Source organism: Nothobranchius furzeri, chromosome 3 (assembly GCF_043380555.1).
Source record: "Nothobranchius furzeri strain GRZ-AD chromosome 3, NfurGRZ-RIMD1, whole genome shotgun sequence".
Classification (NCBI taxonomy): domain Eukaryota; kingdom Metazoa; phylum Chordata; class Actinopteri; order Cyprinodontiformes; family Nothobranchiidae; genus Nothobranchius; species Nothobranchius furzeri.
The window spans coordinates 71149754-71176008 of NC_091743.1; the positions used below are offsets into that span (position 1 = coordinate 71149754).

The following is a 26255-nucleotide window of genomic DNA, read 5'->3' on the forward strand; positions in this document are numbered from 1 at the left end:
ATTCCTGTTAATTCCGAAAAAAAAAAAAAAATGAACGAAGGACTCCGGCACAGGAGGACGGGCCTCCCTCTAACAACACGCCCCAAGATGTGTGCGTCACTTTTCATATTTTAACTCACGTCGGACGATCTGCCTTCATCAAGACTCTCAGGTGATATATTTCACCACCGCTGAGCTCTCCTACATCCTGGATGGTTTACCAGCAACAACAAGACAAACTTAAACACGTTTAAAACGACGCAGAGGAAAAGAAACGGAGCGGAATTCAAGCTGTTGGGCTGCTGGAGATGAAAAACACCGCTGAAATAAAACAAAACGACAACTAAACAGTATTCCTCTTAGTTTAGAGCGTTTTCAGAGGAAGAGACTATCTGAAACATGAACAGTTTCTGAACAGGCGCACCAGGAGATCCAGAGGAAGTCCTCATCGCAGACTGCCCCTGCTGTAAACGCGCAGACAAAGAAGAAAAAGCTCTCCGCGATGGAGTCCGGAAAGGTAAATAAAAGCATTTAATAGCATGCTTTAGTCCCTTTCAACTTGTTTTACAACAGTAAGAATGAAGTTCAGTAAGTTCGATCTAATGTAACCCATCAGACGCTCCCATGTGGACCCAGCGAAGCTTTAAATGTCTTATTACGTATTTGTAGCGTCTGTGTGGAGAAATGTCTTTGAATGTGTTTTCTGTCAATTTTCCCGTTTTTTTAACCAGACTAACAAAATACTGACAAGAAAATGTAGTTTGTCATATGTGTTCTAATTAGTTCAAACTGTTAAATAACTAAAATAAAATGTGCTTAAAATCTTTAAATATGTATCGCCCTCGCGATTTACGTCAGTTTAGCCAGTTTGCGGTAAACGTGTTTCGTTTTTTTGTGTTTGCGGTGAGTGATGATGAAGAAGGAAGAGCCTGTAGCCAAAGGAGGAGCGGCTACGTGACTGAAACTTTGTCACCATGCCGGTGTTGCATCCGTTCAAGACGGCTCGTCCTTTTCATAACAATGAATGGCGAAAGTGTTCACCATTATCATTGTTTATTTGTAACGTAAAGAGCTAACAACGTGCTAATGATGCATAATTAGCTATTTTTTGTAAACAAAATACTGCTGTAACATCAACAGCCGAATATACTCTAACGTTTTAGTCTCAAATAACCTACTGTCGGACTAAATTATTCTGTTATTTCCCATTAAATGGTTGTTTAATTTATAAAAACTAAAGCTAAAATGATAAGTAAAAACAAGTCAGCCTTTCTTTTATCCAGTGATCAAAATGTCAAAAAAGTTTATTATTAGTCAAATTATCATTAAAATGTACTCATGAATTGTTTTCGATGATAAATATAAAAGTTAAATTTGTTTATAATTATAAGGTGCGCGCGCGTGTGTGTGTGTCTGTCGGTCTATATATTAAAATGAGGAGCAAGACAAGTTTTTTTTTTTTTACCTGCTAACTGAGGACATTGGTAGCAAAGTGAGGACATTTTGCTGGTCCTCACTTTGGGGCATAGTTACAGAGCTCTACTCATTAGTTTAAGAAGTATGGTGTGAATTAAAGGGGCATTATGGAGGTTTGACATCCAAAACATGTATAGAAATAATAAATTTCTTCTTCATACATTCTCCTGCAATGCCCTGGTCCTGTAGAATGAGCCCTGGCATTTTTACTGTGATTGTCTGTTTTTCTGTCAAATCACAGAAAAAGAGCTGCTCGGGTCGAGCAGGCTGCTTCATGCGCGTTCACGCTCAGACATCGCCCGTAGCATTTGCTATCAGTAGCTTTAGCAGCAGAGAGTGAGGTAGTGCCAACTCAGCGACTTTGTCGCTGTTCCTCACGCCTAGTGATGAACCTAGCTACATTTCTGAGGACCCTTAGCTACTTTCTTCTAGATATTTCCTGCAAATTGGCAACAAAGTAGCCATTTTTGCTCCGAACCGTTCTTTGAACGTTGTTTCGTGAATTGTTTGCGGGGGTCCCGCAGGGGTCGATCCTTGGTCCACTTTTGTTTGCCATTTATCTGCTACCTTTGGGGTCAATCTTTCGTAAACATGGCCTATCATTCCATCTGTATGCTGACGATTGCCAGATTTACTCTCAGTTGTGTCAGGAGAAAGATCACTCTATTCAGTCCTTTGTCTCCTGTGTTAATGAGGTGAAGTCTTGGCTAATGTCCAACTATCTACATCTGAATAAGGGAAAGACAGAGCTCATTGTTTTTCACCCCAACAGCAGGAATGTGGATCGTTATGCTGATCTTGGCCCTCTTTCTCCCTACTCAAAACCAGTTGTTACCAGTTTGGGGGTGAAACTTGATGTAGGACTTAAAATTTGATGCTCACATCAATTCTGTGATCCGGTCCAGTTTCTTTCACCTGAGACGCCTTGCTAAAATCAAGCATATGCTGTCGAGAGCCCACCTGGAGCGGGTACTGCATGCCTTTGTAATTTCTCGGCTTGACTACTGCAACTCTTTCTATGCAGGGTTGTGTCAGTCAACACTGCGTCGCCTACAGGTTGTGCAGAACAGCGCTGCCAGGTTCCTGACTGGGACCAGGAAACGGGACCACATCAGTCCAGTTCTGGCCTCCCTGCACTGGCTTCCGATTTGCTATCGCTCACAATTCAAAATACTCGTCTTTGTTTATCATTTCTTCCAGGGTGGTGGTCCCCCCTATCTAGCCACACTCCTGAAAAGACACTCCCCATCACGCACTCTGCGCTCCTCTGACCAAGGCCTGCTCGTTGTCCCTCGGTCTAGGTGTCGTACCCGTGGGGACCGGGCTTTCTCAGTCCTAGCACCGTTACTCTGGAACCAGTTGCCACCCTCAGTTAGGCTGTCCCCATCTCTGCCAGTCTTTAAGAATCACCTAAAAACACACCTCCTCCACTTGGCGTTTCCAGAACATGTTTGATTTTGGCCCTCTTTTATGTTGAATCCATTCCACAGTTTTCATTGGGACACTCAATCCATCCACTCAATCCAAATGTGTTTCACACATTTGTCCTTTACCAGAATGTTTCATCTATCTTATAATTTCCATTTTGTATTTTGTAATTTGAATTTCTTTTATTGTTGATTTTTTCAATATATTTACTTACAACTTTACATGTTCAGCGCTTTGGGCTTCCTGACAGGGTTGCGGAAGGCGCTTTATAAATAAAGCTTTGATTGATTGATTGATTGATTGTTTCATCTGTCATCAAGGATATAAAAGCTACGGATACAAAAGAACTTACTGGTGCTTTAGCTCATCTAGTAAGACGACGGATTCCCATGCGGAAGGTCCGGGCTCGAATCTTGATGTGAATAAAATGTATCTATAGTTTATTTTTTCCATTAATGGTATATTTTTTTACAATAAGATGCCCAAATTTTTTTTTGAGACTCGCCGAACGGCATTGAATTCACAGATAAAAAAGATGTGGGTTCAACTTTCATTTTGGAACAATTTTTCAAGCAGGGGAAGGGAATGATCTGAGCATGCAGGAGGACTGACCCATCTTAAACCTTTGTCGGCTGTGCTGAAGAGAAAGGTACAGAATCAAATTATTTAATTAATTAGCTGCGCGTTCTCCTGTCCTCTGTCCTCCGGGCCACGCACACACACACACGGAGCTGACTGTCTCAGCTGTTATTTTCGTTAAGGAGTGTGCACGTACAGCATGCACACCTCGTGCACGAGCCTACTATTGAAGCTGCCGTTACGCTTTTGGCCTGAGGGGGCAATCGCGAGCATAAAAATTCAAAACTCCGTAAAGTCCCTTTAAGTTTTAGTTAAGGTTAGGGTTAGGAGTAGACTGGTTATGGTTAGAGTTAGGTACAATCCAGTCACTAAAACGAGTGAGTCAATGATGGTCCTTATAAAGAATGCTAGACTAATGTGTGTGTTTGTGCGTGTGTGTGTGTGTGTGTGTGTTGGGGGGGGGGGGGGGGGGGATCCTGAAATTTGCTTTGCAAACAATTAATCAAAATTCCTGAAACTTTGTCATAAGCCAGTCGATACACTATCAGCTCGTATTTAAGGGTAAAAAAACAAAATGCGTCAGAACACTCATTGATGTGCTGTAATTATTATCTAATGCATTACTGTATTTTTAGTTGAGGATTGTCCAGGAAATAGCACATAACTTATCGGTTGCCTGATAACACCGTCTCCATCCATCCATCCTGCTGAGTCTTTGGTTTGCTGGCATGCTATAAGTCTTCTCGGTCATCTGTCTCTTTTCTATTCATGTTTCCGTAGATGTCATCTTTTTGCGTTCATGTCTGTGGAGGGCTTGTTGTGGACATGATGGCTCTCTCTGTTTCTACTTTCCACTGTGATGATGATGGAGTTTAACTCCAGCCAGAGAAAAAGTCCACAGAGAGAACATCCCCCTTCGTTTTTTGTCGCCGTCGGAGATGTTGAGCTGTTTGTGTGTGTCTGAGTTCATGCTGCTCAACAGCGCGTGCTCAGGAGTTTCATACCCCTTTTTTTATGTAATGCTGATGAAGAGTAACTTTAGGTCAGCGTTAGAGTTGCAGAGATGTAGTTATGTTGTTGAATTTTCAGTGTGTCTTGGTTACGGTAAGGTATGGTGACTCTTTTACACAGAGCAAGTATGATTTCACACATTCTTTTGTTATTTTGCTGCCCTAATTTTAACTTCTAACAACATTTCCTGGTTATAAGAAACTTGGACATCTTAAACAACAGCTCCATACTAATGTTGTAGTGAAGACAAGAACGAGACCATTTACATCAAAGGAAAATAACAATAAATTTTTTTTTTTTAGTTTTTCATGCTTGTACTACAACACTACTCTGTACATTAAAACTCTGACTTGAAACATTCTCCCGGAAGACCAGGATACCACGTAAAATCAGACAACCATTAAATTCCTGACGGCCGTAACACCAGCAGGTATTTTGATTGGGAGTTGAGAGCAACCAGTGTCACGCAGCTGCAATTACAGCACCCTAATCCCCCTTCATCCTCTGTAGTCAGTCCTGCAGATATACTGTCATCTGCATGAATGCCTCCCATCAGTACCTCCATGTTCATGTGTCTGTCATCTGTGCTGTAATGAGGCGGAATGAGGCTTTAATGGAGACGTTGTGATAAGGATGTATTTATATTAGACCTTAGAGGCAACAGCTACTCACTTTCTGACGAGTAGGAAGTCACACATACTGTCTGTAGCTTCCTGTAAGGTCATTCAACCGTGCTGGGGTCACTTAAATCATATGATTGGTTGATAGGCTGCATAGATAGAGCAGCAGCAAAGATGATGGCGAGTAATGACTCCACACATGTAAAACTCTCCCTGCATGTAAATAGTAAGGGTTAGTATTTTGCAGGTAGTAGTGCACACAGTTGGGTTGAAAGGGTGACCTGTAAATAGTTCAAACATTGACAACCTGCCTCGGGTATTTTCACCCTCAATTAGGTAAACATACCATCATTGTGTTGTCAACAAACAACATGGATCAACAACAAACACCATGACAGATCAGATCCAAGCTCTTCCTTTAATAGCTGATAACTGATGATCTCCTGTTTTCCTGGTTATTGAACTGCTACGTTTATTTACTCTAACTGATGAGTAATCATTCATGTGAAATCAACAATCTTCCATCAAATTTTGAATTTCCTTTATTGTTACAGTAATTTATGAGGGTCACACATATTTTTGACACCTTTATTTGTCCTACAGCTGTTATTTTGCTTTAAATGACCAAATTATGACAATTAATTCAGTAAATGTTCTTTTTTTACTGCTTCTGTCACTAGTAATAATGATAATTTAAAGCTTATATATGGACTACTACTGATCTGCTACTGGGGTCAAAACAAAAACAAGCCAACACACATTCCTTATAGCTGAGCACGGCTATAAATACATTTTATCTGTGACTGGTAGATGTACCCCTGCACCCATAGATAAGAACCTAAAACAGTTTCACTGGTCCTATATACCACTGGTCTTATGTATCAATTTTATTTATTTTGGTTTTAAAGATTTGAAAGCATGGAATTAGAGGTAGACGATAAGCTGGGGGAAAAATTGAGTTTCAGGGAACAGAAAGTTTTGAATTAGTGTTTAAATTTCTGCAGACATATAACAAATACATGTAATTATTAATGATTTATCTGCAGCAAACCTAAGACTTGTGCACGTGCTGAGTGTTCAGATGTAATTTTTAAGCTTTGTGGTTTGTAATTTGGTCCCTTTTTCTGAAAAAGTAGTGATGCGCCGTATTATTGTCGAGTTTTCTGAATTTACTGATAAATGCAGCAAAATAAAACATCATGGACAAAAACGTGCCAAAAAATGCTTGGTTTCCTAATTGTCGTATCTTCCAGCTTATGGTGATAAACGTAAATGCATTTATTCCTGGTGATTATACGTTTCTCTGCACCTAGTATCTGATGTTTTCTGCTATTGGTCACGTCAGCAATAAATACCTGTTTAGTGGTAGTTTTCACAGTGTAAACATAAGATTTTAAGTCTGTTGAAGGGTTTTATTTATCACACGTGGAGCAGCTGAAAGACTAAACTACCATGGAAAGTGTCGTCAGAGTCAGAGCAGGATGTGCCGCCTGGAGGAGGAGGAGGACACACGTTGGACTCCCCACAGCTGTGTAAGCTGAGACCGGAGAGGTGGCGCGAGGAAAGACGTGATTGTAGTGTGTGTGCCATGGCTTCAGATCTGTGTGTGTGTGTGTGTGTGGGAGGGGGGGGAGGGGGCACTGAAACAAGCCACTTTATTACTCTAATCGTTTATTTTGTTGTGTTTTTACTCATTTAAAGAGCGATTCGGGGAAACCCGTGTGAGTCTGCTGGTGATGAGTCAAACAGAAACAGCTCCAGTAGTGAGCTAAAGTTTTCCGATTTTGACTTAATAGACAGATTTAGAGTTTTCTGTGATATTTATATTTTATGTAGATTATCTTTGTATTTTTTTCACTTCTAAATGCAGGTTGAAGCGCTTTGGGGTTTCCTGTTGACGGCCCGTTTCAGTGGCCAAACCCCCTTTTTTCTTGAGTAAACCGACTCACATCCTCGTGTTTTAAAGCCTCCACGTCACCTCTGAGCCGTCTGACTCTGCATTTTACAGCTTGGGTTACCTTTTCCTTCTTTGGCTGTCTGCGTGTGAGCATCAGGGACCTTTATTTAACTCAACAAAGAATCTCTCCAAACTGGGAATAGCTTTTTTCCTTTAGGAACGAGATGTTTTGTTGCAGGGGTGTGAAAAGTGAAATGCTGTTTTTATTAGTGGTTGTGGTTATCATTCATGACCTAATTTGGTGAACCCTCCTGCTCGGCTTATTTCCTTATTGCGATTTATAGTCCTATCAGTAGAAGATGATCATGCTGGACTATGTGACTCAGAAAGAGAATACAAAGGCTGGGTGTTGATGTTTGCTCTGCTTTTACATATTCGCTGTCCTGATTTACCGGTTTGTTTTATTGGCCAGGTTTCACCCTACCTTCATTGTTTACTCCTTAAACGTTGGTTAGTTCACTGCAGCCATAACTTGACAGAAATATTCTGGTAGCTGCACCCTGCCGCACTCGTAAACATGCAAACAAAGAATATTTACATAGATTGATCCGTGCAGGAATTACAGAGAAACTGTGATACTCGTTCTTTTTGGAATATGACGGAGACCGCATTCCTGTGATTGGTCAGAACGCTGCTTCCTTTCAATTTGTCAACAGCACCGTCATTCCCCTCTCTAAAATACGTAAAAGAATGCCAAAAATATCTAGACACGGAGCAGATCAAAAAATGTTCAGTGGAAAAAGTCAGAAAATATAAAGTTTTATACACCGTGAGTGAAAAAGTACAAAAATATGCAGCAAACTTTTTATTCATGGACAGAAATGATGGGAAACATGGCTTTAGGGGTGGTGACTGGATGAGGAGAAAGAGGGACAAAAATGTGTGTGTAGGTTAAAATTCATCCAAAATACATAAACACAATCACTATCGTGGACCGGAGGCGTGTTTGTAGGATGGTAAATGGTAAATGGCCTGTATTTGATATAGCGCCTTCTAGAGTCCTAGAACCCCCCTAGGCGCTTTACAACACAATCAGTCATTCACCCATTCACACACACATTCACACACTGGTGGGGATGAGCTACAATGTAGCCACAGCTGCCCTGGGGCGCACTGACAGAGGCGAGGCTGCCGAGCACTGGCGCCACCAGTCCCTCCGACCACCACCAGAAAAGCACTACGCCCTCTGTTGTCGCTTTGCAAAGTGTGCACGAGTCCACACTGATCTAACAGAGAAGAAGCCGCAGAACATAAATATATGGGGAAACAACCGGGTCAGGAAAAGCCAATCTATTCTATGTCACAGGGAAAATAAGCATTTGTGGCCCCACCCACATTGGCTCATTATCCAGGACGGCTGTTGGGTGCTGGAGAATGTAACAGTGTCGCCGCCATATTGGATAGGTCCCTCACCAGATAAATACAACTGGCGTCTAATCAGAGTGAGCAACTATGCCTGTTTTTGTGCGGCCTACTCTTGCAACAACCAGCACACTATTGAAAACAGATCACATGGGATTTTTATTGACTTTTTTAGCCTTCTTTGGGGATTTTATATTTAAATTTGTTTTATTTTAATATATTTATATTTTAACTATCATGCCATGTGTCTGGTTTTGTGTAAAAACATAAGAAAGTGTGTTTTTTATTTAGGTAAGCACCTTCCTCAGTAGACATTAATGTACTGAGGATGAATGGAGACTCATCCAAGATGGCGGCACTCAGATGGTGTGAGATAAAGCCTTAATTTTATTTTAGACAGTCTTAAAAAGGCATTTTTTGAGATTCCTGCTTATACCCTAGAACACGACTCACATGGCATTCTTTTATACTGGAGGTTCATTGAAAAAAAGGTTATGTTTTGGAATGATTTAAATTACATGTTATTTAATAAGCCATAAGGCGTAGGATTCCCTAGGAAATATGAAATCAACCTTATGGATCTGTTGGGTTATTTTAACCAGAAGATTGGAACTTTTTATTGCAAAGATTAGATAACAACTTCGTATTAACTCAGAGACAACAGAAGAGAGTCAAGTTTAAAAGTTTAAAGATTTATCACTAAACAAATTAAACTAGACTAACTTTAACACTAAATGTATGGTGTAACTAAGGTGAATGAGACGGAGAATGGTGTGATGTGGAATGTTGCTCAGAACCAGCTAATCCAAAGAAGCGATTAGTTCTGATGGGAAATGAAGGTGATGTCTTTGCGTTAAGCTTTGGTTAGGAGATTCATAAACACATTCAACACCATTCCGTCGGCCTACATACCCTTTTGGAAATCCCCGTTAGATCAGGAATGTCGAGGTCCAGCTGGACACTCTGGAACCGAAGCTGGTAGGGAAAACAGCGGTTGCCGACCAGACCAGTCTTTGAGATACTTCCGGGTCACGACGGTTTTGTTGGCATCTAGTGAGACCCAAACCTGGGTCGTGATGGTTCAGCTTTTATTCTGAAAGGAACCATTGCAGCAGTTGGAACAGCAACATATTTTATCCAGTCAGAGGAGAGGGGGAAAATGACTTTTGGTGGAAAACAGTCATTTCATACCGTTACAGTTTTGAGAGAAACCCTTTTTCCAGTCAAAGCAGTTATTGACTGTTGGGAATTTGCTGCAGTGACTTTGTGTTGTTTTGGAAAAAAGCATCTTGACAGCTTCTGTTGCATTAAACAGACGCCGTGGAATTGGAGAGCTGCGGCAGAAGAGGTGGATTTGTCACCAGTCAGTTCCAACTTTATGATCGTAAAAAAAAAAGTGGGTGTAACTTCCATTGTTTCTTCACTGAGGAAGCAGTGTATTATGTTGCTCTTCTTGTTTTTACCAGGAAACATAAATAATCTCACCTACTTTCCTTCTTTGGCTTTTTAACGTGAGCAGAAAAGGCTTTATTTGTGTTTGCATGAGTCCGATTTAATAAACTGGTTTATAAAGTCTGGGTTGTGCAGTTTAAAGATGAAGATTTCACAGACATGTTCTGTGACTTTGCAGCGGGATTCAAACATCCATCCCATGCAGGGAGTTTAGTAAACAAATGCATCTATTCCCTAATGGGGTTTGAATTTAAAATAGATTGCTGCTGACCTTTCCCAGAGCAAGATGGTTCTTGTTCATCTCTTTTGCAGCACGTTCTTTTAAAGCACCACACACCACCACTCCTGTCCACAACAGTGAAAAGAGCGACTGTCTCTGTGTGTTTGTTTGATGCCTAAACAGTCTTGTCCTGAACTTGTTGACCCACAGAAACACGAAACCCCATTGGTTTAGAAAGCGAGAGTGGGTCTTACAGAGTACGGCTCTGTGGCGACCGCCTCCAAAAACTCAGAAAGTTTACCTTTCAGCTCTCCAGCCTCGTACCCCGAGCAGCAGAGGAACTCAGATCTCACAAAAAGAAAAGGCAGACTTTTTGTGCCTCTGGCACTTTGGTAATAACTCGGAGAAGAGCACATAATCCTTTAGAAAACGTTCTCATGACCATCTCTTAATAAAACCTTATGGGGTTCTTCTTTATTTATTTGAATGTTTAGTGAAAAATTCCAGATGTTTAACCTGGAGCCTTAAGCAAGAGCTTCTCTACCCTAACCCTAAAAGTGCATCATTCCAACGCTGCATTGGGTCTTTCTGGCTATGTTTTGGTGCGATAGCTATTTTTATGTTTAGTATTTGTTTATTTAAGGATCACCATCTGTATTCACCAAAGAAAGATTTTTCTTCCATGGGTCTACGTTTAAAAAATACATATAATCTTGCAAATGTGTTGAAAAAATATCACAGGGAGGAGTAATCTAACTCTGATTGCTCGAAACACAAGACTGTCAAAGATGGCTGACGACAGTGTAGCAGGTGGGTCTACCAGCTAGTAATGCTAGCACTAACTTAGCATCACTTGTGTATTGTTAGCTTAAAAGCTACAGCATTAAGTATAAAAACTAAAGCTAGAATGAAAAATTGCTGAACAAGTTTGCTTAAAACATATTTTCATTCCTCTTAACCGTGTTCTAATGTAGTATGGCTGTAAATATTTTGTTAAAAAAATGAAATGGTTCTCTCACATTTGTCTAAAAACCTCAGCCAATAACACGGCTTGGTCCATAACCAACGATTGGACCATCAGGCTGTCAGTCTCACTGAACCACTGTCAGAGAAGGAGAAATAGCCGGCTGTTACCACTTAAACTTTAGGACAAATGTCCAGAGTCACCAAAAATTGTCACCAAAAATTAAAATCGCACACAATTTGAACTTGTGGAAACCAAGACGTTTGGACGTAAGTATGGTGATGTTTAGCACTCTCTCGTTTCCTCTGGCAAAATGGGTTCCGGTGGGTGTGGCCCAGGGATGATAGTTAGTGGGAAGGGTGAAAATCCCATGCCTGTGTTAGCGTTCAAAAGCTAGCTTGTTTTGCAGATTTGCCATTGCAGATTTAATTAAAGTAGTAATATTTTGAAATGAATTCTTTAGATACACACGTTGTTGACTTTACATGTTGGTAGCTCTACCCTTGCCACTGTCGCAGCCATCTTTGAATAAATGGTCAGAATCCCGCACGCATCTTTATTACACCAGAGTTTAGCAGCTTCTAGTTCAGGCTCAAAAAACTTTTGCAGGAATCCAAATCAGCTGCTGTTGTTAGGTTTGACTGAAAAATCATATTTGGGTTTGACAAATTTAGATTTCTGGTGAGGAATTTAGCAGCCCAAACCCGTGTTTCTGTCTACGACGCAGAAGCTGGTTCTGGTGCGACGGTGTGAGGAACGAGTTCTCGGCAAAACCCTAGGTAAAATAGTTCGCGTAAGCCTGAGTGTGAAATCCACTTCAGCTTTCAACAAGTAATCATATTAGCATCTGAAACATCGTGGAGCTTTTTTCCTGCCAATTTTAATCATAAAACATGAAAGAATCCACACCATAAAAAGTTTGTTGAGCTAAGCAGAAACTTGCAGGTCTTCCATATTCCAGTAAAACATTTATTTTAGTTACAACAAAAATGAAACGCTTTCAGGTGACATCTGACCATGTGATGGTCAGGTTTTTTTTGTTGCCAAAACATGAAGAATGGAAGAAACAAATAATTGGTGTGAATCATGGGACAGCATTAATCTTCCAGATGAGTGATATGAAAGATAAAAATAATAACTAACACCTTTGCTGCTTGCTCAGTTCTACAGCTAATTCAGTTTTTGTGCACTCAATGGCTGGCGTGTAGATAAAATGTAAAAGTATGAGTTTTATAAAGCTGGTAAAGCAAAACAAAAGTGGATTCCTTGTATGAGAACAGGAAATACAAAGTCACACACACCACAATGCTTTAATAAGTTATTGGTATGAGGAAATGTTCGGCTGATCTCCTGGATTTTTCTGAGCTCAGGCTGAAAATGAGATTTCCAATAACAGGAACATGGGAACAGACAGCCACGGGTTTCACCTGCAGCTTTTTGCACAAACAGGTTTGTTTCTGAGCAAAACCTGAAAGCTATTCAAAGTTCAGGTCTAGGTCAAAAACGAGTTTGAGTTTCATTTATTTTAGAAACCTGAAAATAAACCGGTTCTTGGTATGACAATTAGAAAGAAACCAAAGAATTTTTTTCAAAGATCAGAAATAAACCCAGAAAAAGGCAAACGGAGCACCCTTTGATTCATTTTGAATGCTGATACAGTTATTTTATGAATTTGTGTTGAGTTTAGCTCTACATCAATGCAAAAGCTGCAACTGTAAAGCCATATTTAGCAACCTTTTCATATTTTTAACTTTTCTTGAGCCAGTGTGTGACAAAATAACCCTTTACGCAGGGGTATTCAATTCCAGGCCTGTTAGCCCAGATCTGGACAAGTGGGGGAGTAGAGGGAGGTGGAGTGTACAGTCGGTAAAGACGGCTCTCCCTTGCCCTGCCTCCAATATGCCTCCATCTAAAAGGCTAGGTTATTCAGAGTTATCTCTGTAGTTATGCTGCTAAAGGCTTAGACTGCTGGAGGACATACTGACCACTTTCCACACTCTACTGCTTTCTTCTACAATTTACTTTTTAACTGCATTATTTCCTGCTATTTCAGCTGTTAACTTTATTTCCTCTCTAAGTGTTTTCCTCCCCAGAAGAAGCTACAGTGGTGTTCTGCAGAGCTGTGGTGGCCTCATGGAGGGGCCATCAGCTTGAACACTGCTGCTAACCACTTAAACATTCTCCCTCTCCTGATAATAACATTTTACTTTCCTTGGCATAGAATGTGCTACTACTAGTTTACCCTTTAATTATAGATTCACTAGGATAAATACAGTAAAGTTTATCTCTCACCAAATAGAATAATTACTAACAAATCACAATATAACCATAGAAACACTATATATGGTGTGTGTGTGTGTGTGTCTGCTCTGTCTTCTCGTTTCCCAGTGAGTCGTGGTGGATGGCTGCTTATACTGAGCCAGGATCCTCTGGAGGTTTCTTCCTGTTAAAAGGGAGTTTTCCTCTCCACTGTCGCTAAATGCTTGCTTAGTATGAGGATTGCAGTAAAGACTCTGACCCTAGTCAGTGACTCGATGCAATCTGCTGGGTTCCTTCTATAGGAAACATTTTACTGATTGGCTTTATGAACTGACCTGAATTGGAATGTTTACAGTATGAAGGTCCTTGAGACAACTTGTCGTGATTTGGTGCTTTATAAATAAACTTGAATTGAATTTAATTGAATTGAACTGAATTGAATAGGGCCGGTGTCCAGCACATTTTAGCTTTATCTCTGTTTCAGCACACCTGATTTCATTCAGCAGGTTATTAACAGAGCCTGATGAGCACATGTGATTCAACCACTGAATCAAGTGTGATGGAGCAGATAAACCACTAAAACATGCTCGATACGGGTCCCCCAGGTCCGGAAATGAACACGCCACCTTTACAGGGTTAATGAAAGACCACCCAGCCCCCATCGCACCCTGTGGCCAGAATATTCCACTTGCAACTTCAGACTGGCGGGCCGCTCTGTTGGGATTTAGAAAAAAACTGCTGACATACCTGGCACTGCAGTCTGCTTCCAGCACGTTTCCTGCTTGTTTTAGATCAGGAACATAGCTGACTTGTTTACTTTAGTGATGAATCACACCTGTAGACACCAACGAAGACTGAGGAGACATTTCAGCTGTTAGATTAAGGTGTTAAAAAGACGACCACACACAAAACAATCACACAAAGGTTTGTCTCAAATCCTGCTTTCTGATTGCGAACTAATAAGCGTGGGAGTTTTGGGCCAAATGCATCTTATTACCCAACTCGTAATCTGATCCTACTGTTAATCTCATCTTCTTCACTCATGATGGTATCTTATAAATAAGTAACGTTCTTTGTCTCTTCACTGACAACACAACCGCTGCTTTGTGTCTCCTTGCAGCAAATAACGTTCCCGCTGATGATGAGCGTCGGAGCAGCTGTGATTGGCTCCCTGCAGTTTGGATACAACTCAGGTGTCATCAACGCCCCTCAAAAGGTGAGTTGGATAGTTGGTTTGTCGAAGTGAAGCTGAACATGACAGCAACAAGAGTTAAGCTCTGCCTGTGTGCTGCTCAGGCAGGATTTCTGACTCTTGCATCACTTCTGTCGGCTTCATTATTCTGCTGCTTTCAGAGGAAACTGTTCACCCCTTTGCTTGATTGGAGATCAGCACAGACGGGCAAGTTTGGGTTAGGACAGGAGATAAAATTAGCTTCTTTCTTTAACTCCAAGGACATTTCATGTTTCTGATTGTGCAAAAGAGTGTCTGTGCCTAAAAAATGGACGTGCTATTGTGCTGGGAAATGACATTGAAATTTCACCGGTCACAACAAAAGAATGAAAAGATGTGCTTCAGGGGGAGTTTATCTGCTTTAGGTTTTATAAAATCTAATTTCCTAAGGAACGTCTCCATTTATTGTCTGTTTGCTTTGCTTTGGTCCAAACGCACCCTGCGGCTACACAGCTGCCTGTCGGCATCGGTTACATGTGTTAGCAGACAGGTCAGAATGTCCCGTGTGCAGACACCTTGGTGCGCCCGAATATCGACGCTCACAGCTGCACAAATACAAGTTTTCACTCCGAAACAGACAATTTTGGATTTAAAAATAGTTTTTTCTACAAACAAAAAATATGACAGCTTATTTACCAGCTCTTTATAAAACTAAATTATGTAAAAAGAAAGCAGGTGTTAAACATGTTATGTGGTTAGATCAGGTATGAATGGACGGATGATTGTGTACTCGTGTGTATTCGGGTGTAAACGTGTGTTTTTTTGTGTTTTTTGTTTCATTTATAGAGTACCTTGAGTAGGGCGGGAGTATTTTTTGCTAACATTTGCGTGGTATTATTGTAATATGTAATAGTAACTTAGACAAAAAAAATTACAAATAAGAAGAAACACACTCACATAGATTCTCCATTTAACACCCCAAATGCAGGTTTTAGTCTAATGCGTCTATACTTGTAAGACAGTGGGATCAGAATGAGGAACCATTGTTAGGGAATGATTATAATCTCTGTTTGCCCTCAGCAAAGTAACAAAGCCGTCAGCTTCAGTCCAAAATGACACTTTGAACGGTACGTCCCTGTAATTTTTCCCTGAGAGCATGTAGGCTGGAAGCTCTGTACATACTTCTCCGTGGAGCTGCCAATTGGTTGCATGGAGGTTTTTTTGTTTTTTTTTTTACTTAACTGCGTGATTTACTTTGAAAATATGCTCTTTATCACACCGGACTTGTATGTGCTTGTTCTCCTGTGATCCCACACCGAGACTTTGAGGTCTGACGGACACGTCTTGCGCTCTGTAAGTCCGTTAAGCCAATTTTGTGTAGCAAATGTAGTTTTGATTATCACCAAATGCTTCAGTTCCTGTTTGTGATAAAGGCTGCTGCCGGTGCTGCAGGCCTTGTACAGTGTCTCTGATTAGATACACTATTTCAAGGGCCTTGTTCTGACTGTTCTGTTCTGTCCCACCCCCACCTCGCCTGTTGCATCTGTGTCTCATCAACACCTCCAAATAAGCCAGTCAGAGCTTTATTTAAAGCTTTAATAGGTATTCTTCCATTTCCTTTTGGTAAAACCAGAACTAAAACCAACTATTTCAGAGTATTTCACGTGTTTAAATAAAATCCCTTTTATATGCTGAACTCACCTCTGGTAACCTGCCAACAACCAACCAACAGTTTAAAGTTAGCAAGAAAAGGGTTTCAGAAAACTCACTTTACATCAATGTTTAAAGCAACACAGAGCAGTTTCCTGCTCTTCCACCCTACTGGTTGAAAGTGGAATTACAACAGTCATAAACAACCCTGCTGCAGCCTGCTGGAGCTAGTGCTAACAACGAGCTAACATTAACATGAGCAAAGTAATGCAAAAATAAACATCAAAGTAAAAAGATCCACACCGGTGGACAGTACGTCCCTGTAATTTTTCCCTGAGAGCATATAGGCTGGAAGCTCTGTACATACTTATCCGTGGAGCTGCCAATTGGTTGTATGGAGTTTTTTTTTTTTGTTTTTTTTACTCAACTGTGTGATTTACTTTGAAAATATGCTCTTGATCACACCGGACTTGTATGTGCTTGTTCTCCTGTGATCCCACACCGAGACTTTGAGGTCTGACGGACACACACATAAACATAAACAAAAATATTATTATTTACAAGTCCAGTAGCAACAAAGCCAGGTCACCATCAGTTCGTGATTTTGTAGCCTTCTTTAGCTTCCTCAAGCTAGTGTAGGCTGCATGGACGTTCACTCTGGTTTTAGCTCTCTGCTTCACCTCCAAAGACATTACTCTTACTTTTACTTCCAGGCTGAACTGAAAATGCTAACCACTAACATTACAGCTAACAGCCATAAGGCAGTTAAAGAGTGCCTCCTAGGACACCTACCAGCTCCGCAGAACTATCAAGTGTGGTTTTTGGTTAGCAAAAGGCTGCATAGTGGTGTCAACTTTGAAACAGGCCAAGTTTCTAACTCAACAATCTCTGACATCATTGTTGAAGCTCTAGCTTAAAGTTTACAAACTATCTGTTGTTACTTTAAAGGGGATTATACAAAACTTATCTTTTGCATTCTTTTTTGCTGCCGTGTGGGTCTCTTCTGCCTTTATGAACGCTCCAAACATCCATCCATTTTCTGTCAAGTGTTTAGTTTTTAGAAATATGAGCCCAAAACAAACTGTTTTTAAAAGCCCCCTGCTTGTGATGTCACAAACAGGGAAAGAAGAATAGAAACACCTCTCCTGTGCAACCCCAAGCCCCTCCCAGATATCGGTGCTTCTGGGCTTATAGCAGCCTGAGCGGAGGATTGGTGGGCATGGCCAGTTCATGCCCGTTTTCTTAAAATAAGGAAATAGCTCATTCTGGAGAGGTGCTGAGAAAGTGAATAATAAAACTACTGCAATCACTTTATATCAGAGAGATTTAGTGCAAAGAACTTTATGAACATGATTTGTATTAGCCATGAGCTGTTATTTACCCTTTAACCCTATGGAGGCAGGCATTGCAGATTTGCAACAGTTAAAACCTACCTACCTGGTTACTCCACATACGTGTTTCATGAGCATTTCTTAACTCAGAAGTACCCCTGAAGGACTTAATTGGTCGTCCTTTTATCAAAACTTATTTTGAGCCTGAGAGGGTTAAACTTATAAAATCTGCAACCTAGTGGCTTAAAAACAGCTTTCAGGTTTAGGTAAATTAATACAAATCTCACAAACACATCTGAGGTGTTTACTTTTACATGTTTAACGTATACCTGGAGGTCCTCAGCTGACATTAACACCCCCCAACTACTTGTCAGTCAGAAATGCGTTCCTCTAAAAACCTTTAGACAAAGTGTAGTTTTTACCGTTAATCTCTGAAAATATCCATTGAAATGTTGTTGAAAATGAATAAAATGATGCCCAGTTGTTGAAAAATATCAACAGCTTCGTAACATATGACCATAAAAATTGGGTCTAAAATGCATGGGAGCGGGTTCAAGTCTCTGCATGACGCCATATTAGACGAGGGGATCCCCCATGAGGACAAATTGCATTTACTTGTAACAAACAGTTACAAAACTTTTGCCAATCGTAAATGTTGTTGTTTTACACACACACCTCTTCACTTGTTGCCAGTGATGAAGGGAGTCTGACGTACTTGCCATTTTGCTGAAGGTTGTGCTCCCAGGGCTTTTTGACCCTGATGGCCATCCGTTGGTAAGGTCTTACTCCAACACAAAAATACTGCTTCCTTGCAATGATTTAGGCACGTACTGCCCCCTAATGCCAGGGAAAATACACACTGTCGTTTTAAAGTGTAGATGTGATGAGGTGAAGGTCGTAGGTACGATAGCATACTTGTGAAATCACAGAGTGAGGTCTTGTAAGTGTAAGCTGATAGTGGACGTGACCCAGGCTGCATGTGTCATCAACAAAGGAAAGCCCTTGACAAGTGATAGTCACACTGCTTCATCAGGCATTCCTGGTCCTCCTCACCCTCTCTGAGTTCTGAGCTCTGGTACATTTAGATCTCTGGTTTGAGTGCCAGCAGTTATGAAACAGTGTCACATGACATAGCCCTGGAGAACAGGAGTGCTGAGGTGATTCGGGGTGACAGACTGGGTCATTACCTTTCCGAGTTTTATGCGAGGTGTGGCTGTGACGTACACCTCAGCAAGCTAGTGTGTTTCAGAAAGGGGCGGGGGCAGAAACATAACACTTCTGTGTGGCTGGTAAACGTCCTGGTTTATGCAGGAAGCGGTGGTGATTATAGAGCCCATGCTGCCATCAGCTGGCCTCTGCATTGCCAACAATTGTGAATGAGGATACGAGGAGCTTATGTAACCCTGATGATCAGATTACAACATAGCTAGTTTAGGAAGGACCTCCTTGTTCAGGTGTTGAATCATGGCTTGACCGGGTGCTGAGGCAGGACCTGTAGTACTGCATGAGGTAGTCTAGAGCAGGAGTGGGCAATCCTAGTCCTCGAGAGCCACTATCCTACTTGTTTTAGTGTTTTCCTTTTTTTCAAAACACCTGATTTCAATCAGCAGGTGATTAACCGGCTTCTGCAGAGCTTGTTGAGCTGCTGAACAGGTGAATTAACTGCGTTGGAACTGGGAAACAACAAAAAGATGCAGAAGACCGGCCCTCGAGGTCTGGAGTTGCCCACCCCTGTTTTAGAGTGATAGAAGAGTACGTTAGAGTGAAGCAGCACCTGTTTGAGAGCTGTGAGACAGCAGTGAGACAGAGGGACTCCATCAAGAATCATCTCTAAGCCCTTCTTGTTTTCTTTGCTGTCTCCATTGACTGTGATGTTTGCAGGTGATATTATAATCAGAGAGGTGACTTGTGGCATCAACAAGTCAACTCCATGCTGTGATTTTGTTGAACAAGTTTCAAACATGGCGTGGAGATGACTGGTTGATGTCACAATTCCCCATCTCTGGTTATATTTATAGGTACCTTCTAATCTATGGTCCTGGGATGAATTTGAACAATAAAAGCTCTTTTTGTTTTTTTGGGCAGATTATTGAGACCTTCATCAATGAGACCTGGTATGACCGCTACAAAGAGCCCATCCCTAAAAGTGCTCTCACGATCATCTGGTCCATTACTATCTCCATCTTCTCTGTAGGCGGCATGATCGGTTCGTTCTCTGTCGGACTTTTCGTCAATCGCCTAGGAAGGTAAAGTTTAACATTCAGATGACTGGGGTTAGCATTGTGTAGCAATGCATGTAAATAATCAGATTCCTGACAGATGCTAGAAGGCCATTTTTAAATTATCTGTGATATTGTTTTGCAGGAGAAACTCGATGCTCACGGCCAACGTCCTGGCCTTTATCGCCGCTGCCCTGATGGGATTCTCAAAGATAGCCAACTCCTGGGAAATGCTGATCATCGGCCGTTTTGTGATTGGCCTCCATTCCGGTCTGTCCACGGGCTTCGTGCCCATGTATGTGGGCGAGGTTTCCCCAACGGCCCTGCGAGGCGCTCTGGGAACGCTGCACCAGCTGGGCATCGTCGTTGGGATCCTCATAGCACAGGTCAGCGATCTTTAGATTTTCCAAAATGCAGATTGTCCTGGGAAGAAGGTTGGTCACGCCTCGTGTTGATTTCAGGTGTTTGGACTGGAGATGATCATGGGGAATCATGGCATGTGGCCGCTGCTCTTGAGCTTCACCTTCATCCCTGCTGTGATACAGTGCGTCCTGCTGCCGTTGTGCCCCGAGAGTCCCCGTTTCCTGCTCATCAACAAGAACGAAGAAAACAAGGCCAAGACGAGTGAGTTACAAAAGCTTTTAGTCTTCAGAAACCTGAATATTTATCAGTTTTAAACACTCATCACAGACTCCAACAAGCTTCTAGCGTTATTTATCACAATGTTGATGCATTGGTTACATGATCTAAACAAACAAAAGGATGCAAACCAAACGTTTCTTCTACAAAAGTTTATCTGATGTGTTTGTTTAGTTCTTAAGAAGCTCAGAGGAACCACAGATGTGAGCGCAGACATGCAGGAGATGAAGGAGGAAAGTCGACAGATGATGAGGGAGAAGAAGGTGACCATCATGGATCTCTTCCGTTCCCCTCTCTACCGCCAGCCCCTCCTCATCGCTGTCATGCTGCAACTCTCCCAGCAGCTGTCTGGGATCAACGCTGTGAGTGTAAAGACTTCAATGATGATACTTGTGTCCCATCTGATGGCTAGATTCTTCCTAAACTGTAACTTTGCATTGCTGTTTAGGTGTTCTACTTCTCCACCCTGATCTTTGAGAAAGCTGGAGTGGAGCAACCGGTCTACGCTACGATTGGAACCGGCGTCGTGAACACTGCTTTCACCGTAGTTTCTGTAAGTGCAGTTTAGTTTTTCACATTGATATTATGCACATGCATGTTCTGTCCAATTAGAGATTGCTCTTACGTAATCAGAAAGATTCTGAGCTTTAGATCAGTCTCTTTTTGAGTTTTATGTAAGTGAAACCCTTCAAAGAATACAATGCTACTTTTTCATATTTTTAAATCATGTTCTTGAGCCAGTGTGTGCTAATATGACCTTTTACAGGGTCAATGAAATGTCACTCAGACCCCTATTGGCCCCTGTGGCCAGAATTCCTCACTTGCAACTTCAGAGTTGCCGATCTGGTCCTTTCTGGTGGAGGAAGCTATGGACTGGAGTGGAGATGTCATGGTGGAGCTGCAGTCTGCTTCCAGCACGTTTCCTGCGTATTTTAGATCAGGAACACAGCTGATCTGTTTGCTTTAGTGATGAATCACTCATGTAGACGCTAATGAAGGCTGAGGAAGTGTTTCAGCGGTTAGATTAAGGTTTTAAAAAGACAAACGCACAGCATGGAGATAGGTTTCATTTCTATTTAACCACAGTGAATCAATAATGGACACTAGGGGGCGCTACAAGCAAGCAGAACTGAAAAGTGTGCCTTTAAAACTGACTATGAATGAGCTAAAAAAAACAAGGATTCCATTTTATTGCAGTTCTTTAGTATTTCAGGTTTTGCTTTGGCTCATGATTATTAAATACGCTAAAAGAAATGTTCTGATCTGCTTTTGTTTTAGCTTTTTGTTGTAGAACGAGCAGGACGCAGGTCCTTGCAGCTCCTTGGTGTTTTGGGAATGGCTGGGTCCGCCGTCCTGTTGACCATCGCTCTGGCTCTGCTGGTAGGTACATCTAAAAAAAAAAAAAACCCCTTTTCTAGCTAAACCTCATTTACTTAACTAGTTTTTGTTTTTTGTGTCTTTGTTCTGCAGGAGCAACTCAAGTGGATGTCTTATGTGAGCATCGTATCTATCTTTGCCTTTGTGGCGTTCTTCGAGATCGGGCCGGGTCCCATTCCCTGGTTCATCGTGGCAGAGCTGTTCTCACAGGGACCCAGGCCGTCGGCCATGGCCGTAGCTGGGTTTTGTAACTGGACTTCTAACTTCATAGTGGGAATGGGCTTCCAGTATGTAGAGGTGAGTAAAGGGAGTCATTTAACCTTTAAGTTGCTTTGAAAAGATGCTCTTTTTACCAGAGATATAGCAAATATGGATACACTGAAATATTGTGATATTTTGCAACAGTGTGTTGATTTTTTTGAGCCTTTACGTGCATTTACTGGATTTATTTTGTGTGTTGTAATTCAAACTCCAACTGCTAGGTGGCAGCAGTTTTTACTGCCTTCATTCCAACAGAACAAGATCTCATGAAAAAAACTGTTTTGGAAGTGTCTGAGCAATCGCTTTTCCGCTATTGCGAGCTTTTCCGCTATTGCGATGTCTCCCTGTATTGCAATAAATATCGTATTGCCTACTTTTTACCAACAGGTTTTATTTTCTGCTCTGTTTTCTACAGGAGCTGTGCGGTCCTTACGTGTTTATCATCTTCGTTGCGTTTCTGCTCTTTTTCTTCATCTTCACCTACTTCCGGGTGCCGGAGACCAAGGGCCGGACGTTTGACGACATCGCCGCCGGCTTTCGTCAACCGGCCGCGGGTGGAGCAGAGAAACACTCGCCGGAGGAGCTGAACAGCCTGGGAGCTGACTCTCAGCTCTGAGCGGCTGCGTGTGAACTTCGTGACAAAAACTTACGCAGCTGAACTGCACTGGTCTGCTGATTAGCGGCAGACGGATCCACTGGTAGCACACTTTTTATTCTGTCACCACATTTCGGAGTGCCTCCTTCAGCGTGACGTCTTCTGCTGCTTCTCTCTTAATGTGCAAAACGTGAAAGGAGAACTGAGTGGAAGTGAGTTTCTCCTTTCCGATCGGGGGGGGGGGGGGGAGCTGAAGATGTTTTTTAAATATTTAAAAGTTGTTTTTCAAGGAGGAAAAGCTGCATCTGCATCAATCCACCAGCTTCTACTGACCCTTTTTTATGAATATTTTACTGATATGTTCGTATTTGCGCTGTTACGGTTGACAGCTGTAAGTTTTTACTGTAACGTCTTTAGGCTCAAACACTGTTGTTTCTCTACTGTTTCTCCACCAGATGGAGCCCTTTCTTTTCAGAAGGTGTTCCAGTGAGAAGAAATGTTTTATTTAAACCTTTTATAATAGAGTATTCAAGCTATGTGTTGGCTTTTTAGAGGATTTTCTCATAAAAGATGCTTATTTTGTCAATTTTACAAGCTTTTCATAGTTCAAGTCTCATTTGTTACATAAACATTTTTGATGAGGTCATCAGAAAGATAAAAACACACAGAACTTGATTCTCCGTTCCTGTATTTTTATATAATTCAATTTATCTGGCTCATATAACCATTTTGCTAGCGTTTCACCCCCCCAACCAGCTACCATCAAACCAAAACCCACGGTTGTGAGTAAGCGTCCATCTGCAGAAGCTCTGCAGACCTCTCGTTCCAGGTCAGAGTGCCCTGATCCAGAATAAGAGTCTCACTGTGGAGCTTTGAAGTCCGGAGCCATGGCTCGAGAGCTGCTTGCTGTTTCTAGAGGATTCACGTGGACCACAGATAATGAAATCCTTAGTTGTGGGAGTTCTCTCTGTACTCTGCCCTCCATTGCTCCCTCTCCGGTCCTGTGATGTGTTTTAAATAAGAGCTCCATACCGCTGTCTGTCGCTGCTGTACCTCTAATAATCATGTCTCCCGTTTTTACACGTGTGAAGAAAGTTAAAACTATCAGAGCACTTAAATGTTTAGTCAGACGCTGAGTTTTTTATTATTCACTCATAACGGACTGGACTGCAGAGAGACTGAAGCACTGCTGATGGAGTATTTAATGTTTTTAGGACAGAAAATGTGTAGAATTGTGTTTATTTTTTTAGTATTTATCAGAGTCCTGTACACAGAGGAGCATGCTGGCAGCGGAGGTCATTTAACAAATCGGTTTGCTTTGAAATTCGCAACGCAACAAACACTTTTAATCATTCCAAGATTGCCTTGTTTTTATTCACCTGGCAGACCAGTCACAGGGCAGGATTTGTAATTTGTTAACTGAGAGCTTTCATGCATCATCGTAGCAACCAAATACCCACAGACTGACTCTGATTTTATTATATGAAAGTGTATTTATGTACATAACTTCACATCCGGGCATTTGGGATTGTGTGTTTCCTGTTTGGTTGCCAGGTTTGGTTGTCTGAAGATGCTCTAGCTCCTAAAACTCACCTCAAATGTTGGCTTTTCCTTTTTTTATTTGATATTATTTCACAGATAAGTTATTGATAATGCAGAGCTGTTTGTCTTCTGGTTCCTCTCTGTTCCGATGCCTTTAGATGAATCATTCTAGATTTTACATGTAAAGATTTATTAGTATATAATTCAGCACACATGTAACGTTTGCAGTCACTTGAATGTGTGTGTGAGCGTAAATTGTGATGGTTGATACTGTAAAATGGTTCAGCTGTAACATGCAAAAGGTTTTATTTGGAAAATTAAAGAGATCACACATTCATTTCAGTAAAGTTGTGTGTGTGTGTTTTTTGAAGTGAAACTGTGTAAATCCATTGGAGGTTAACCAATTCACACATTTACAAATGTTTATTCATAAATGAAGCAAATAGAAGATTTTAGAATATTCTTTATTCTCGTTTGATTCACAAGCAGGTTTAGGGGTGAGAAAGGCGTCAGAACTTTGAATATTTGTGATCCTGGTCAGCCTCAGGCCCGACCCACATCAACGCGGGCTGCCTTCCACTCGCAGTTCTGTGAACGCTGATTTCTTCGTAGACTGCTGATGAGCAGATTGCTTCTGAATGGAATGCAGCTCCTCTTGATCGGTTCAAGCTCCAAAATCTTCTCTGAGTATTAAGCACATGTACTTTTACACCTTAGACCTTTGAGTCGCATGTTGTGTATGAATTATGGATTAATTAGGTCACAGATAGTGGCCTAATTAATTAGGACTTGATGGTTGTGGTGTAGAAGGACAAGAAGACGATGTTTTATATAACGTCTCAAGATAAAAAACCACGAGGCGCTTCACAAAAACCTAAAAAAAATATGGAAGTATAAAAAGTTTTCAAAAATGATTAAAATGTGTTTAAAAGGAGAAAAAAATGTAAGGAAAGGGAGAGAGAAGATGAATAGGGAAGAGGGAAATCAATGGACCCCGGGAGAACAGAATAAGGAGAGGATGGTGATGAAGGTCACCAAAGCCTGAACAAGTGATTCTTCAGCTGCTTTTTAAAGGAGTCCACTGATCTCAGGCTCAGTGGGAGAGAGGTCCAGAGTCTGGGGGCCACAGCAGCAAATGATCTGTCACCTTTGGTCTTTAGCCTGGTGCTGCACAACCAGTAGGCTTTGATCACTGGACCTCAGGGACCTGCTGGTGGTGTAGGGACTAAGAAGATCACCAATGTAAGATGGTGCTTGTCCATGTAAGGCCCTATAGACCAGAACCAGGATCTTGAAATGAACCCTGAAGTTGACAAGCAGTCAATTAAGCTGGAGGAGAAGCGGGGTGATGTGGGTGTGCTTGGAGGACTTGGGCTGAAGCCGAGCACAGGCCTTCTGAACCACCTGTAGACGGTTCAGGGAGGTTCTGCTCAGACACGTGAAAAGTGCAGGGCAGAATGGGACTCAGCTTAGCAATGTTCCTGAGATGGAAGAAGGAAGAGCCAACAAGAGAACTGACATGAGAATCCAGGGTGAGAGCTGGGTCAAAGGTCACACCAAGATTCCTGACAGAAGATTTGGTGTGAAAAGCAAGCTGACCAAGAGAGTCTCTGACTTTGGGAACCAGCCTGTCTGGGGCACAGATAGTGTAGACCTGCCTCATCGACTCTACTCTGGTTGAATTTCTTCAGCTGCCTCAGGAAGTCCATCCTTTGATGGAGGTGATGGTGGGCTCCCACTTGAAGTCTTGGTACACCAGCCATTTGATCTGCACAGGAAGTAAAGAGGCTTCGTCATGTGATGTTTCATCTGAGTTACAGGAAATTCAGACAATTTAGAAGAAGAATTTAGTTTTTGTTTTACATGAGCTACAAAGAAAACAGATGAGAGCTGAAACCTGTCCTATAAATCTCTGCTGGATGTTTTGGTTTTGAACAAAATAAATCACATTTGCACAAGATAATAAGAATGTGGTTTATAACAGTTTGATTAGCAAAGCAAATAGATTTTTATTACTTCTTATTATTTAACAAAGCAAATAAATCTAATATCTCCTGTTAGTTCATGCAGTTTTATATAAAAATATATATTTACCTCTCATATTTGTGACCAGATATGATTCAATTTCTTTCAAAGTTCTGCACGTGTCTACCGCCCTCTGCT

General features: G+C 41.5%; 1 protein-coding gene across 1 annotated transcript; it reads left to right on the forward strand.

The window, feature by feature from the left end:
* Window positions 1-249: 249 nt before the first annotated feature.
* slc2a1b (solute carrier family 2 member 1b) lies at window positions 250-22775 on the forward strand. The gene is made up of 10 exons (XM_015958573.3): window positions 250-496; window positions 14428-14523; window positions 19545-19705; window positions 19824-20064; window positions 20140-20302; window positions 20492-20679; window positions 20766-20870; window positions 21596-21697; window positions 21788-21991; window positions 22371-22775. The coding sequence occupies exons 1-10, from the start codon at window positions 482-484 to the stop codon at window positions 22569-22571; spliced, it is 1476 nt and encodes a 491-aa protein (XP_015814059.1). The 5' UTR covers window positions 250-481; the 3' UTR covers window positions 22572-22775.
* Window positions 22776-26255: the final 3480 nt, after the last annotated feature.